At 32.5% G+C, this 15,599-nt stretch overlaps 1 protein-coding gene across 4 annotated transcripts; it reads right to left on the bottom strand.

The window, feature by feature from the left end:
• Positions 1-706: 706 nt before the first annotated feature.
• Positions 707-15,012, bottom strand: LOC106663896 (importin subunit alpha-7). Of its 4 annotated transcripts, XR_001340109.2 has the most exons (11): positions 14,845-15,012; positions 8,981-9,163; positions 8,717-8,920; positions 8,402-8,622; positions 8,055-8,330; positions 6,962-7,166; positions 6,593-6,736; positions 6,325-6,484; positions 2,264-2,490; positions 1,989-2,179; positions 707-1,920 (listed from the first exon to the last, which is right to left on the bottom strand). XR_001340109.2 is itself a non-coding variant. In XM_014389125.2 (10 exons), the coding sequence occupies exons 2-9, from the start codon at positions 9,161-9,163 to the stop codon at positions 2,285-2,287; spliced, it is 1,599 nt and encodes a 532-aa protein (XP_014244611.1). In that variant the 5' UTR covers positions 14,845-15,012; the 3' UTR covers positions 707-2,179; positions 2,264-2,284. The 4 variants fall into 4 exon arrangements, 3 of the variants coding, with proteins under 3 accessions (XP_014244611.1, XP_014244613.1, XP_014244612.1); XM_014389125.2 differs by having other exon boundaries at positions 707-2,179; XM_014389127.2 differs by having other exon boundaries at positions 707-2,179; positions 2,269-2,490.
• Between the last annotated feature and the right edge of the window lie 587 nt (positions 15,013-15,599).

The raw sequence follows: 15,599 nt of genomic DNA, 5'->3' as shown, positions 1-15,599 counted from the left end.
TAAAACCTACGTCACACCAGACCACACCTAATGATTTCCAAATAATCATTAACTAATGGTCACTAGACACCACACATTTCACCAAAGCTTTATTTCATTTGTATTATAAATATTCAAAATCAATATTATTAATAACTGAATAACAGGTGAAAACTACTTTCAGGTGATTTTAATAAATATAATCTCTGATCAATTATTTATGTTTCCAGTGATTTTTACTGGTTTGGAATAAATAATGTTTACTCAAGGCATCTGATTATCTTTATTCAAATATCTACAAAAAACAAATTTTATAAACAAAAATATTTTTATTAATCTTCTGATTTTATTATTAAGACATTATTGCATAAAAATCAAAAATTGGCAATTCAAAGTTTGAACATCTTGCTAGATTCATGCTATTGCACCTTTGCTATTCTATACTGTTAAATGTGTACGAAGGTAAATTTTGACTGAGCCAACAGAAAGAGGGATGCGCATGCAAAAATTATCTATAAATTTCACAATGCCCTTAACATTTTTAACTTTTCATTTGCAGAATCTGAAATGTGTTAATATTTTTAAACTTAAATTACATTGCATTTTTCGAGCCATGACTCTCTTATTCCAGATTGGTTGAGAAAAGAAGAAAAGAGATTAAGTCAAATTTTCATACGACTTAAAATAAACATGTGACAATGGAATAAAGTAAAGCATTGCACAAATGTTACAATTCATAAAACAGATTTATTTTCTCTTTCTGGGTTACATAAAACAGCTGCAATGGCCAAACTCGTAACAAATTTCAACATTAACACATAGGAAACAAATTCAAAAATTAAACCACTTCTCAATTAACAATAATTAAACATATGCTGTTATTCCACTTTTTATTACTGTAATATAATGAGGAATTTATATATTAAAAAAAAACTTCATGCCAACTTAGTTGTCACGTTTAATTACTCAATAGTTTTTAGGTAAAAGTACAAACTTCATTTCTGTCCTTTTAAACCATCAATTGGCCCAATACTAAATAGTCCTTAACAGTAGTAATTAAGACATTTTAATCAGTTTTCATGGTCAGTTTGATGAATATGGCACCTGATATGTGTTGTAATAGTTAAAACTAAAAAACTCAAAACACCATGTATCAGTTTTATTGTTTTATACTTTAGACAATACAAATGTCAATAGGAGAAATTAAATATTTGATCGAAAATAATAAACCATACTGATAATCATAAAAAAAAGAAATGTTCAGTCTTTCTTGTAACAAAACAAAGTTTACGATTGTGTGTATTAAACATTTGAAGTAATTAACAATGTTAATGGTGCCAAGTAAAACCAGCGCTTTGATATAATAATCACTCGACAAGCCAACCGTCTAGGCTTGATCAAGCATCAAACTTTGGACAAAATTCAATAATTTGAAAATCATACAATTCTTCACAGTATTTGTTAAACACACTTTAATTTTATAAACAAAGTTAACTGTATACAATAATGTACATTATTTGAGGGGGGGAGGATTTTCCAAGTTGTGTATTTTGGATCATATTTTTGCGACGAGCAAGTCAATTCTTTCACTTGCAGAATTGTTTACTATAAGGAAAAATATTTGTACGAGTTAACTACATACAAAGCAAATACCCATAGCTTCGATTAGTTTTCCTTTTGAACTAGTGTACAATACAGATTAGTTTATTCCTATTAAATGTTTTGAAAATGTTTTAAAAAATATAGAATAATTTGTATAAACTAATAGTGTAATTTAAAAAAGTCTAGTCTGAATTTTATGTTTACAGAGAAATTGTATTACCTCTTGATTGACTTTACTAACTTTTTGTATAAAGTCTTACTTTCAAACAAACTAAAGAAAGGGAAAATACAAAACCTAACTCCAAAATTACATGGTAACTTGCCTCAGTTTTGTTAGCTCTGTAACACATTTTATATTATAATTATATTTTATTATTACAGTATTAATATTTTTTTTATTAATTTACAGATTTGTCAGGTTTAAACTGTCGTTTTCCCATCTTTTTCCAATTACTAAGAGCTTTAATTAGCTTAAACGTAGCCAATGTTCTCTCATTCACTGATAGTAAATACTTTTTAAAGGTAAGCTCTTTACGTGTGTGATCGAAACAACTGTTAGTCTCTTAGCTTCTGCTGTTTTCAAAACTGCCTGGAAAATCTATGATTTGGTAGAAGAAAAAAAAAACCTGGTATAATTAATTATTGTTTAAAATATCTATATATTTTTATAAATTATACATACCATACCTAAATAGAAAAAGGCTCAAAGTTGAAAACCATGCATACTTAAGTTTGGATCTGGGGGGTTAAAAACGTATGAGCCCGTCTCTCCACTTCCGCTAATAGTTACATCTGGAAGCACTCCAGTATCTTCATCTTCACCATTGAAATATCTGTCTACGATGCCAAATGCCTTTTGGTAGATCTCCATGTTTTCGTGTGATTGAAGGAATTCAATTTTATCCAGGCCTAGAAGACATAATTATATAATAAATTTCACTAATTTCGTGGTTCGTTGGACCAATTAATATATTATAATTAATTAAGGTTTTTAGTTGAGATAAAAAAATCAATGGCACGAGCGGGATTCGAACAAGTTGAAAAATGGCAAAAAGGAGGGAAAATTCAAAAGGTGTGGCTGAGATGGGAAGTTGGTGTCCGAGTGGATCGAGGTCACGATAGCTCAAGTGGTAGAGCAGCGGCGTATCAAGCCGAAGATCGTGGGCTCGAATCCCGCTCGTGCCATTGACTTTTTTATCTCAACTAAAAACCTTAATTATAATATATAATCAATTTAGAAAACCTTCATATTTTAATTTAAAACAATGGTTATGATGAAGTGAATGTATCAGTTCAATAAAGAAAAAAGATGGTTCTTGTCACACACTGGTGTTACAGTAAACTGGATTTCGAGCTGTAATAGCTCATCATCAGACTATGCAATTTATAGATAACTAGATTAGTATGTAGATAATGTGAGTTGAACCATCATTTCATATTATTTCATATTTTAAGGTTAATAATCTGTAGATACAACTATTGGGTTGTCCGGAAAATAATGCAGGATTTTGGTATTAAACAAAAAAAAAGAAACTAGTTACTTTAAAGCAATGTTCTTTAATCAAAATAATTTCCCATACTCTCTCAATACATTTCTCCCAACGTGTTGGTAACTTATTAATTCCGTCTGAGTAGAATTCAGAATTTTTAGAATTGATAAAGTCAATAAATGCATTTTCCAGTTCCGTTTGATTTTTGAATATTATGTGTTGTAAGTAGTGGTCCAGGTGTCTAAAAAAATGGTAGTCAGTAGGCGAGAGGTCCGGAGAGTAGGGTGGGTGAGGCAAAGTTTCATAGCCAAGCTCCAATAATTTTTGTGACGTTACACGTGACACATGTGGTCGAGCGTTGTCATGCAACAAAATGGGCCCTTTCCGATTGACCAAAGAGGGCTTCATTACTGCCAATTTCTGATGCATGGTATTAATTTGGTTACAGTATGATTCAGCATTGATGGTTTCGCCAGGATTTAAGAAGCTGTAGTGTATTAAACCAAATGAAGCCCACCATACCGTAACCATTACCTTTTTTTGATGAGTTGGGGGCTTTGGAAAATGTATTGGAGCTTCTTCTTTGTCGAGCCACTGTCCAGAACGTCTAGTGTTATCGTAGAGAATCCACTTTTCGTCACATGTAACAATTCTGGCCAGAAATGGGTCATTTTTGTTTCGACAAAGAAGTGATGCACAAACATCAAAGCGCTGATTTTTTTGGCGATCGTTTAATGAGTGTGGAACCCAATTTTCGAGTTTTTTCACTTTTCCAATCGCCTTGAGGTGGTCAGCGACGGTCGTTTTACTGACTTTGAGTTGCTCTGCAAGTTCTCGAACAGTTGTTTTGGGGTTTTCTTCCACCACTGATCGCAGAACATCATCATTAAGAGAGGAAGGCCTTCCACGACCTTCTTCATCTTCAAGGCTGAAATCTCCCTCCCGAAATTTTTTAAACCACCTTTGCACAGTGCACTCATTAACACAACCCTCGCCCCAGACTTGGTTAATGTTTCTAGCCGTTTGGGCTCCGCTTCGGCCGAGTTTAAACTCGTAAAAGAAAATCGTACGAAATTCTCGCTTTGACATTATAAGGATGACTGAATTATTTCCAAGTAGCGGAATGCTACAGAGGTAAACAAACAATATCATTTGGAAGAGGATTAATAAGTGTTGACATTCATACAAATGAGTAATCCTGTAAACGTAAACAGAATATTTTATATAGATTTTTTTAAATGAAAACTTAAAATCCTGCATTATTTTCCGGACAACCCAATACAATCAAATTTTAAATACATTATTTTGAACACTGTGCCTAGGAGATGAAAAGGCTGCATATTGACTATTGTTAACAGAAAAGTAGTAATCTTCTCGGGATAACAGAACTCTTGTCTGGGTACCAGGGCACACAGAGCAACAAAGTGGCCAGGGAATGTTCATTGAGGACGCCTATTGACCCCGAACCCTTTTAGGGAATACCAAACAGGCAAAAACTTCGATCCGTCAGGCAATAAATTAAAAATAAGTCCTCACTAAAATGTGAATGTAACTCAGGACATAGGCATGCAAAAAAGTTAACCAAAGTATCACAAAATCTAGCTTGTGTTAGAGCTAGAATAATAGTTGCTGACTGGACAGACTTTGGAGCGGCAGAAACAAACCTGTGCAGTTATTGCCAGGAACAAAAAGAAATAGATGCACATTAGACTAATACTGATCACTATGCGCAGAGGTCATAAAAAGATTATTCGGAAATCGTGAGATGCGGTCTGGTGTGATGTAGGTTTCAGAAAAACATTTTCTTTATGTTCTGAAACCTACATCACAACAGACCGCATCTCACGATTTCCGAATAATCATCGACTAACGTTCACTAATCACCACACACGGTCATAAAAAGGTCATTCCTTTCTAATCTAATCTACTTATGTATAAAATTAATTGTGGACTTTAAATGAAAAAACTTACTGTAACAAACAATTGATGACTTTCACTAATTTGAAACCCAACGGATCACAAAAATACTTTGAAATATCAATATGTTCACATTTTCAAGAGGAATAAAAAAAAATATAAAAAAATTATTAAGAGTTAATATGCATTTTACAGGTTAATAATTACTTAAATTGTACTTATATAAAATATCGTAAAAATAATGAAAAAGAGGAAATAGATCAACTGTAAAGTTGCTAATATGACCAACAAACTTGAAGGGTATGATTTTTTGGCTCCATAAAGAGAGGAAGTAAGTGCGCCACCTGATATGAAAATTGTATTGGGTACCATGTTCCAATTTTTAGAAATGATAAATGATGGAGTGAGTGTGGTGTTCAATACTTTTTAAAAAGATAGTTCCTACTCACAGTAAGTCAATTTATAATAAAGATTTAAAAGTACTTGTTTATTAACAGATTTTAAGTAATTGGATGTGATTTTATTGATTGTGTTATAATCCATTACTGCTTTGACTAGCAAATTAATAGAAATGATAAATGATGGAGTGAGTGTGGTGTTCAATACTTTTTAAAAGGATAGTTCCTACTCACAGTAAGAAGTGTTAATAAACAAGTACTTTTAAATCTTTATAAATTGAGACGTTCATGATCAAAGATTAACAAATCAATCTGGTTCAATTCCCAATGTTTGAAATTAAAAACTTACTGTGAGTAGGAACTATCCTTTTAAAAAGTATTGTTCCAAGTTTTGGAGGAAACAGGAGTGTTTTGGTACATATAGATTTTTTAATTGTAATTAATATTATTGGCCAAAGGTCGAATCCAGCTCGTGACACTTGCTTTTCTCTCAACCAAGACCTTACATTAAAAGAATGACTTATTAAAATAATTATTCTTTATACAAAAAAGTCATTGGTAAGATATAATTTGTGCTAACTGTTTCATGAGAATGTATTTATAAGCTTGAATGTGTAGTACAAGAGCGAAAATTGACACAATAGTGAGTATCACATAGACCCTCATATAGACTAATTATTTATTATTAGAGTATATCCAGTTGTTTATATGTGTAAAGGGTTGTGATGGAAAATGATATGTACAAAGAAAAAATGTATTTAAGAGCGAGTGAAAGTGAGAGTGTGGTCTAGGTTAAAAATAAACATTCATAAGGAGCTGCCTTATTACAATAAGTAATAAAAATAATATATCTGCAACACAGACATACACACAATGTCTAGTGCAACTTAACAAATAAAAAGTAGTATTAAATTACTACTTTGTTATATCAAACTTACCGCAGCATTCTTCCATGATTACAGCATATTGGTTGACAGTTCCATTGACTTTTGCTTCTTGTTCTCCTACCCGTAAAATATTTTCTAGGCCACTTAGTGCAACTTGAAGAATCTTTGTATCCATTAAAGTTAAAAGTTCGCACAAAGGTGGAATACAGCCCTGCGATATTTGTTGTAAATTAAAATAAATGACAAATTATAAATATATTTGTTATGAATTTATTTTTTGTATAAACTAATTTTATTTTTTATATAAACAATTTAATACCTGTTCGACTATGTATTTAATCTGTTCAGGCGAACCGCCGCATGTTGCATTTGTGATGACCCAGGCTGCTTCTTTTTTTGTTTTGAAGTCAGCATGTTTTACTATTTCTATAAGTGCTGGGAAAATATTTGCTTCTATAACCATCTACAATAGAAAAGAAATTTAACTTTTACACAGAAAAAATGTTACACAGGATTTACTTCAAAAGCTGAGTATCATTTTAGTCTACCAATCCACACTGTTTTGGTCTGACAAATGTGTTATGCCATATTCAGTGGTTGTTTGTATATGTTCATTGTGAAACAGTAAAGGAGTGTTGTCTTTTTACATTGGTTTCTATGATGGAATCCCATAATTACTCCAACTTACTTGAATTTGTTGCCTATTTCCAGCTGAGATATTAGATATTGTCCAACAGGCTTCTTTTGTAATGGTTTCTTTCGGAAAACGTAACAATTCTAATAGACAAGGTAATACAGAACATTGAATCATCACTTGGGTCTGTTGGTCATCACCGGTCACTATATTTCCAACTGCTCTTAAAGCTGCAGCCACTACATTATGTTTGTTGTGCCTATAGAAAAAAAAAATAAATAAATAAATAAAAAAAATAAAATAGCGCATTTCTATTAAAAACAAATTAAAAGTTTTTTTTAAGAGAAGTTAGTAATTCAATTGTTGTTTTCATCAGTGAATCAATTACAACCTAGTGCAAATGACAAATTATAAAAACTATTAAATACACATCGGATAACAAATTATATTTAAATTCACTAATTTTGTGGTCCGCTTGACCAATTAATATAGTACAATTAATTAAGGTTTATAGTTGAGATAAAAAGTCAATGGCATGAGCGAGATTCGAACCCACGATCTTCGGCTAGATATGCTGCTGCTCTACCACTTGAGCTATCTTGACTTTGATCCACTCGGACACTAACTTCCCATCTCAACCCCACCTTTTGAATTTTCCCTCCTTTTTGCCATTTTTCAAATGTCATGTAATCAGGATTCGATTCTCGGCGGCAAATGAAATGGCCACGGAGAACTTTAGTGAAGTATACTTCATTTTAAATCATTAAATTCACTAATTTCATGGTCCGCTTGACCAATTAATATATTATAATTAATTAAGGTATTTAGTGGATCGAGGTCACGATAGCTAAAGTGGTAGAGCAGCAGCGTATCTAGCCATCTCAACTAAAAACCTTAATTAATTGTATTATATTTAAATTTATGCCTTTTAATAATTTTACCTAGTAACAACTAGCTAGAAAGGAACTAAAAATGTATAGTTTGGTTCCTAATAAAATTGAGTTAATTAATAGGTATGATTAAGGTATACAACCCATAATATTTTGCCATTAAAATCATTATAACGTTCTCTAATTTCTCATAGAATAAATTATTACTTTGGTTTAAAATTATGCCTATGTGCAAGGGAGATGAGTCAAGCACTTACATAAGTAATTCAACAAGCTTCCTGCAAACACCTGCATTTATGACCGCCTCGATTTTTTCATTTGGTCCATCCGAGAGATAGCTCAAGGCCCAACACGTATCTGCCAACACGTCTGCGTCCACGCTATGAAGAAGGTTGGCCAGAACTGGAAGGGCTGGAGAAACTTTTGCAAAATCTGGTGGTGGATTTTTCCCTCTACATAAATTTGAAAGTGCCCAAACGCCATTTCTGATCATGGAAAGTTGTTCTGATACCCTTGTCGCTGGATCTAACAATCTTTAAAGAAAGAAAAAATTATTTATAACTGTTTAAATACGCTGGATATTGTAATTTAATATTATAATTACCGAAGAAGAGGATTTAAAATTCCACAGTCGAGTACAAAGTCTCTACACTCGGCTGAATCGCCAGCAATGTTCCCCAAAGCCCAGACAGCTTGTTCTTGAACATCAAGCATCCCACAGGAAAGAAGATTGATAAAAACAGGTACTGCTCCAGCCTCAATCACCATCCTTGTCTGTAATGAAGTTCCAGAGGCTATGTTTGTCAAAGCCCAAGCAGCCTCAAACTAAAAGATTTATTAATGAAATAGTATACATTTATTTTATAATGATTGAAATATTTGTCCAATTTTACATTGCACTAAAGAAATTAATTCTTACCTTTAATGTAGCATTATCCGAATCCTCTAAAAAACGCACAAATCTAGGTACAATTCCAGTTTTTACCACTTCATCTATAGGGGGGTTGGGTTCCCTCGAAAGTAATTTTCTGAACTTTTGTGTCGCTAACAACTGTAGCTCAACAGACGGGCTATAAATTGCTTCGACCATTTCCATTGTTATGCCATCCCTACTGTTTTTTTCCTTTGAATAGATCAAGATTTTAAATTATTATGAAAGACAACATGTTTGCAAACAATGTACCGATTGCATGGTGCAGTCATCATCGCTGAGCATATTCGGTATGTTGACATTTCGGCGCTTAGAAAGTTGCTGCTCACGTTTTTGTTTGCGCAATTGTATCCCCTCTTCTTCACGCCTACGCCTCAACTCCTGAGAGTCCAGGCCAGCGTTTTTGTATCGGTTTTTATGTGATGTCATAGACATCTACAACAAGACAAACAAAAACTAATCTTGTGTACTACTCTTAACAAAAAAACTAAAAATTTAATTTTAAAAGGTACAAATAAATATTTTTCCACATGGTATATTCATCTGTTAATAAGTAATGCAAGAGAAATCTTGTTTGTCATAAAGAAGGATGGAGTGATTAAAGAGACTGCTCCAAAAAACAAACTTGGCAGATTCCCTGCGGTAACCTTACAATTACAGGATAAGTTTATTATATATCTGCAATATTTAGTTTTCACTATCACACAGCTTTTCATTTAAATTCTGCACATTGTAATTGCCTTAACTAAGGTATATCTCAGTTGTGAGGAAGCTCTGAAGGGACTTTTATCTAGTGTTAGATTAAAAACTCTTCTATCGACTTATTATTTAGAGGAATGCGAAACATATGGTACCCATGTGATTTTCATTTCTATTTTACTTTTGAAAACAAAATTTTAGTTTCTTTGATTAGAAATACCATGTGTAAAAATGTTGTATTTTCCACTGATAAAGTTAATGATCATCCTTCAATATGTATTATTTTTTTATATTAAAATTTTTACAACAAAAACCCAATTATACATTGCAGATAGCTTCTCATCCTGGACTCAATGGCTAATCTTACAAGGGGATGACCATGTTGATATCATGGATTTGGACTTCATTCAAAATTTGGATTTGACCTCATTGTCGTGATTCTAAAACCATAGATATTGATTTTTGTGTAAATCGATGTAAATTATTTCTTGACTTATAATTTCAACAACCTTCTACGTGATTGTCATTCCTGGTGCAATGTTCTAACATCATTTTTTTTAAAACCTAGGAGACCAAATTTCATACTTTATAATTGTTTTAAGGAAATTGTCAAGTGCATTTTATAACTGTACGTTGTATACTAAAATCGCATTATTATTTCCATTAAAAAAAAGAGGTTAATTTTTAACAAATATTTGTTATATTTTGTGTATTTTCTTAAAGAAATCTTTTATATATTTTCCATATGTTGTTAAAATGCTAGCCCATCTTCTTCCAAATGGTATGTCTGATGTTAGAATCCTTTCAGTCATTTCGGTCAGATATTCTAATAACGACTTATTAAAAATTGAAAAAATTTTAGGGGTCAAAAAATCAATAAATTTAAATTCAAAAATCAAAATTTTATATTAGCTTCATGAAAAAAAAATTTTTTTACCTAGTTTACTTGAAAAACATTTGGTTTTTACAAATTTTTTAGCTATCAATAAACTTTGATAGCTTTTACTATAATTTTATTGTAATCTACATTTAAAAAATGATGTAAAGTGATATATTTACATAGTTCATTTAAGCAAATATAAGTTTAAAATACAAATATTAACAAGTGGAAAATTTCAACTTTCAAAACCAATTTTTGGCGAAACCATGGATGTGATAGATACGTGTCCGATATTTTGAAGTGTAGAATCACCAAAAAAAAGTTTGATCTAAATCTGTGACAAATAAACCTGGTCATCCCCTTGTTAGTCTACTTTTCTAACAATAACCCAATTTAAACTAATATTTATTTATTATTTATTTGATATTATTCATGATGTATTGATGATTATTGATAACATAAATAGTAGTACAATGTACTACAATGTAATACTACTTGGCAAAATTGATTAGACCAAGGTCTGACACCGGACTGCCAAAACCCGAGGTGGCTGATTCTTGTGTACATAATTGAGCTTACATAAATCAGTTACCACCATCCGATAATTGTGGCAGCTAATTCTTCCTAAAACCTCGGAAGACAGTGAAGTACATTTGAATGACCAAACAAGCGAGATTAAACAGACCATGATGACTATAGATACATCACTACCACAATTTATCCCATAAATAGGAAAAAAAGTAATGTTGTATTTGATAATTGTGGTTGCTTATTCTTGTTAAAAGTCTCATAAGGCAGTGAAGTATATCTGACTGACAAGCAAAAATGCAGACTGTGATGATTGGAGATGATTATATTATAGATTATCAACTCAACAAAATATCTCACATACAGAAAAACAGTAATAATATATTCTATAATTTTGCTAAAGAAGGTAAAATACACCTGGCAGGCCAAATAATCAAGAATAAAAAGACCATGATGAACGGAGATGATCAAACTACATATTCATCACATCAACATATATGTCACATATATAAAAACAGTAATGTTGTATCTACTAATTGTTGCTTCTTATTTTTGCTCAAAGCATTGGAAGGCATTGAAACATATCTGACTGACCAAACAAGCGAGAATAACCAGACTATCTCACATATTGAAAAAAGTAACGTTCTATTTAATAATTGTGGTTGCTTATTCTCGCTAAAAGTCTATGAAGAAAGTGACGTATATCTTGCTGACCAAACAAACAAGAATAAGCAGACTATAATGATGACATATAGATAGAATATCACCTCAACAAAATATCTCATATATATAAAAAAATCAATGTTCTATTCGATAATTGTGGCTAGTTATTCTTGCTAAAGAGGGTGAAATACACTGGAAAGTTCAACAAGCAAGAATAAACAGACCTTGATGATCAGGGATCATTAAATTATAGAATATCACCTCAACAAAATATCTCACATACAGAAAAAAAGAAATGTTCTATTTGATAATTGCAGTTCTTCTTCTGGGAAGACAGTGACATATACTTGGCTGACCAAACAATTGAGGATGCAGACTATGATGATTGGAGATGATTAAATTGTAGATTATCACCTCAACAAAATATCTCATATACAGTAATGTTGCATTCGATAATTGTGGTTAGTCTTGCTAAAGAGGATGAAATACATTTGATGGTACAAACAAGCGAAAATAAACAGACCGTGATCAGAAATGATCCAACTACAGATTCATCACATCAACAAAATATCTTACATACACAAAAATAGTAAGTTATATGTTGTCTGCTTATTTCCGCTTAAAGCCTCGGAAGGCAGTGAAGTACATCGGAGTGACAAACAAGTGAGAATAACTAGAGTGTGATGATCAGAGATGATCAAACTACAGATTCATCACCTCAACAAAATTAAAATACACCTGACTGACCAGATAAGTGAGAATGCAGATGTTTGGAGATGTATTATAGATTATTGGCGCAACAAATATCTCACATACAGAAAAATAGTAATCATGTATTCGACAATTGTGGCTGCTTATTTTTGATAAAGAAGGTAAAATACACCTGTAAGTCCAAATAAGCAAGAATAAGCAGACCATGATGAACGGAGAAGATCAAACTATAGATTCATCACCTCAACAAAATATCACACATATATTGGGTTGTCCGGAAAATAATGCAGGATTTTGGTATTAAACAAAAAAAAAGAAACTAGTTACTTTAAAGCAATGTTCTTTAATCAAAATAATTTCCCATACTCTCAATACATTTCTCCCAACGTGTTGGTAACTTATTAATTCCGTCTGAGTAGAATTCAGAATTTTTAGAATTGATAAAGTCAATAAATGCATTTTCCAGTTCCGTTTGATTTTTGAATATTATGTGTTCTAAGTAGTGGTCCAGGTGTCTAAAAAAATGGTAGTCAGTAGGCGAGAGGTCCGGAGAGTAGGGTGGGTGAGGCAAAGTTTCATAGCCAAGCTCCAATAATTTTTGTGACGTTACACGTGACACATGTGGTCGAGCGTTGTCATGCAACAAAATGGGCCCTTTCCGATTGACCAAAGAGGGCTTCATTACTGCCAATTTCTGATGCATGGTATTAATTTGGTTACAGTATGATTCAGCATTGATGGTTTCGCCAGGATTTAAGAAGCTGTAGTGTATTAAACCAAATGAAGCCCACCATACCGTAACCATTACCTTTTTTTGATGAGTTGGGGGCTTTGGAAAATGTATTGGAGCTTCTCCTTTGTCGAGCCACTGTCCAGAACGTCTAGTGTTATCGTAGAGAATCCACTTTTCGTCACATGTAACAATTCTGGCCAGAAATGGGTCATTTTTGTTTCGACAAAGAAGTGATGCACAAACATCAAAGCGCTGATTTTTTTGGCGATCGTTTAATGAGTGTGGAACCCAATTTTCGAGTTTTTTCACTTTTCCAATCGCCTTGAGGTGGTCAGCGACGGTCGTTTTACTGACTTTGAGTTGCTCTGCACCCACCACTGATCGCAGAACATCATCATTAAGAGAGGAAGGCCTTCCACGACCTTCTTCATCTTCAAGGCTGAAATCTCCCTCCCGAAATTTTTTAAACCACCTTTGCACAGTGCACTCATTAACACAACCCTCGCCCCAGACTTGGTTAATGTTTCTAGCCGTTTGGGCTCCGCTTCGGCCGAGTTTAAACTCGTAAAAGAAAATCGTACGAAATTCTCGCTTTGACATTATAAGGATGACTGAATTATTTCCAAGTAGCGGAATGCTACAGAGGTAAACAAACAATATCATTTGGAAGAGGATTAATAAGTGTTGACATTCATACAAATGAGTAATCCTGTAAACGTAAACAGAATATTTTATATAGATTTTTTTTAATGAAAACTTAAAATCCTGCATTATTTTCCGGACAACCCAATAGAAATACGTAATGTTCTATTTGATAATTGTGGTTCATAATTATCGCTAAAAGTCTGGAAAGACAGTGAAGTAAATCTGGCTGACCAAACAACCAAGAATAACCAGGCTACGATGATCAGAGATGATCAAACTCTAGATTATCACCTCAACAAAATATCTCACACAGAGAAAAATATTAATGTTGTATTTGATAATTGTAGCCGGTTATTCTTGCCAAAGGAGGTGAAATACACTTGGCTGTCCAAACAAGCGAGAATAAACAAACCATGATGATCAGGGACGATTAAATTATAAAATATCACCTCAACAAAGTATCTCGCTTATAAAAAGTTTTGTTTTATTAGTTTACTAGTCAAAGTAAAAAAATTATTGCTTCTCTTCGCTGATAATCAGTACATCCTGTTAATCAAGAGCAAAATATTTCCTTGGTGATTTACACTATACCAATGGTTTAAGTAAAAATAAAAATTGTTCTGTAAATTTTAAAATTATATAAGTCTATATAATTATGAACAAAGATGAAAGAGATAAACGAAGATTCTTTGTTAATTATATTACTTTATTAGCTAAGTTATCAAAATGAAAGTCTTCTTTTAAAACAAAAATTATTTTTTATTTATTCTTCTTTTTGTTGAAGGCTAAAATAAACCGAATAAACGAAGATGTATAAAAAGCAGAGGTTGAGTGTTAGGGATGGGATTTGCTTATAAATCGTACTAGGGTGTGAAACGAGGTGCAGTAAAATCGCCACTTTCCAACGTACCAAGTCAATTAACATCTTGACAGGGAGCGAGAGCAAAGTCAACAAATCTCGACGAGTCCGGAACTTGGGATAATCTGGAAGTATTGAAAAATAATACCTTATCCGTTTGGAATTGGCACCGGTCGCCCTCCGGGTATTTGATCGTCCAGCGGTCGGTCTCGCCTCGGCGGAAACCCGTTTTCCGATCTGTTTATTGTTTCTTTTCAAACGGAATTTGTAGTAACGCAGTTGTGGAAAAGCACATTGATCTTCCTTATGGGCTAATTATAGATAAGGTGAAACAACATTCCGTGACAACTCCGTGTTTCACAAGTCAACTATTGAGTCTCGAGAATCAATCGACTTACCTTGGACTGTGTTTGTACCGCGCTAAGGAGACCTCTAAAATATATCCGCAGCGAAGTAATCCTGTCTCATATAATAAGGAAATCAATGCCCATATGATAATATACAAGGAATATAATGTATTGTAAAAGAATGGTGAGGCTGTCCTATTGGTGGGGGGAATGGAATAGAATAGAATAGCATAGAATGAATCCAAAGGGCACTGCCTTGCTTTAACAAGGCCAACATTGTGACATCATATTAGGAGAATAACAACGAATAACTGATTTCATTAAATATCCATCCTCAATCTAAAATGTAACAATCATTGCCTTAGCAACAATTTCTTTTAAAACTAACAAATTTCAATAGTATTTTAAAATTGTATTTCCCCATTTTAAATTTTTTTCTTAAATATCCATCCTCATTTTAAAATGTAACAATCATTTCCTTATCAACCATTTCTTTTAACACTAACAAATTTCAATATTATTTTAAATTGTGCAATGCCATTTCTTTTGAAAGTTCTCCTTAAATATCTATCCTCATTCTAAATTGTAACAAACATTTCCTTATCACCATTTTCTTTTAAAACTAACAAATTTCAATATTAGTTTAAGATGTGTAATTCCACTTCTTTTGAAAGTCCTCCTTAACTATACTCATTCTAAAATGTAACAATCATTGCCTTATCAACAATTTCTTTTACAACTAACAAATTTCAATAGTATTTTAAAATGTGTATTTCCCTATTTTAAAATTTTTTTTAAAATATCCA

Source organism: Cimex lectularius, unplaced genomic scaffold (genome assembly GCF_000648675.2).
Source record: "Cimex lectularius strain Harlan isolate CLEC.00 unplaced genomic scaffold, Clec_2.1 scaffold41, whole genome shotgun sequence".
Lineage (NCBI taxonomy): Eukaryota > Metazoa > Arthropoda > Insecta > Hemiptera > Cimicidae > Cimex > Cimex lectularius.
This window is presented reverse-complemented; position numbering and strand designations above follow the sequence as displayed.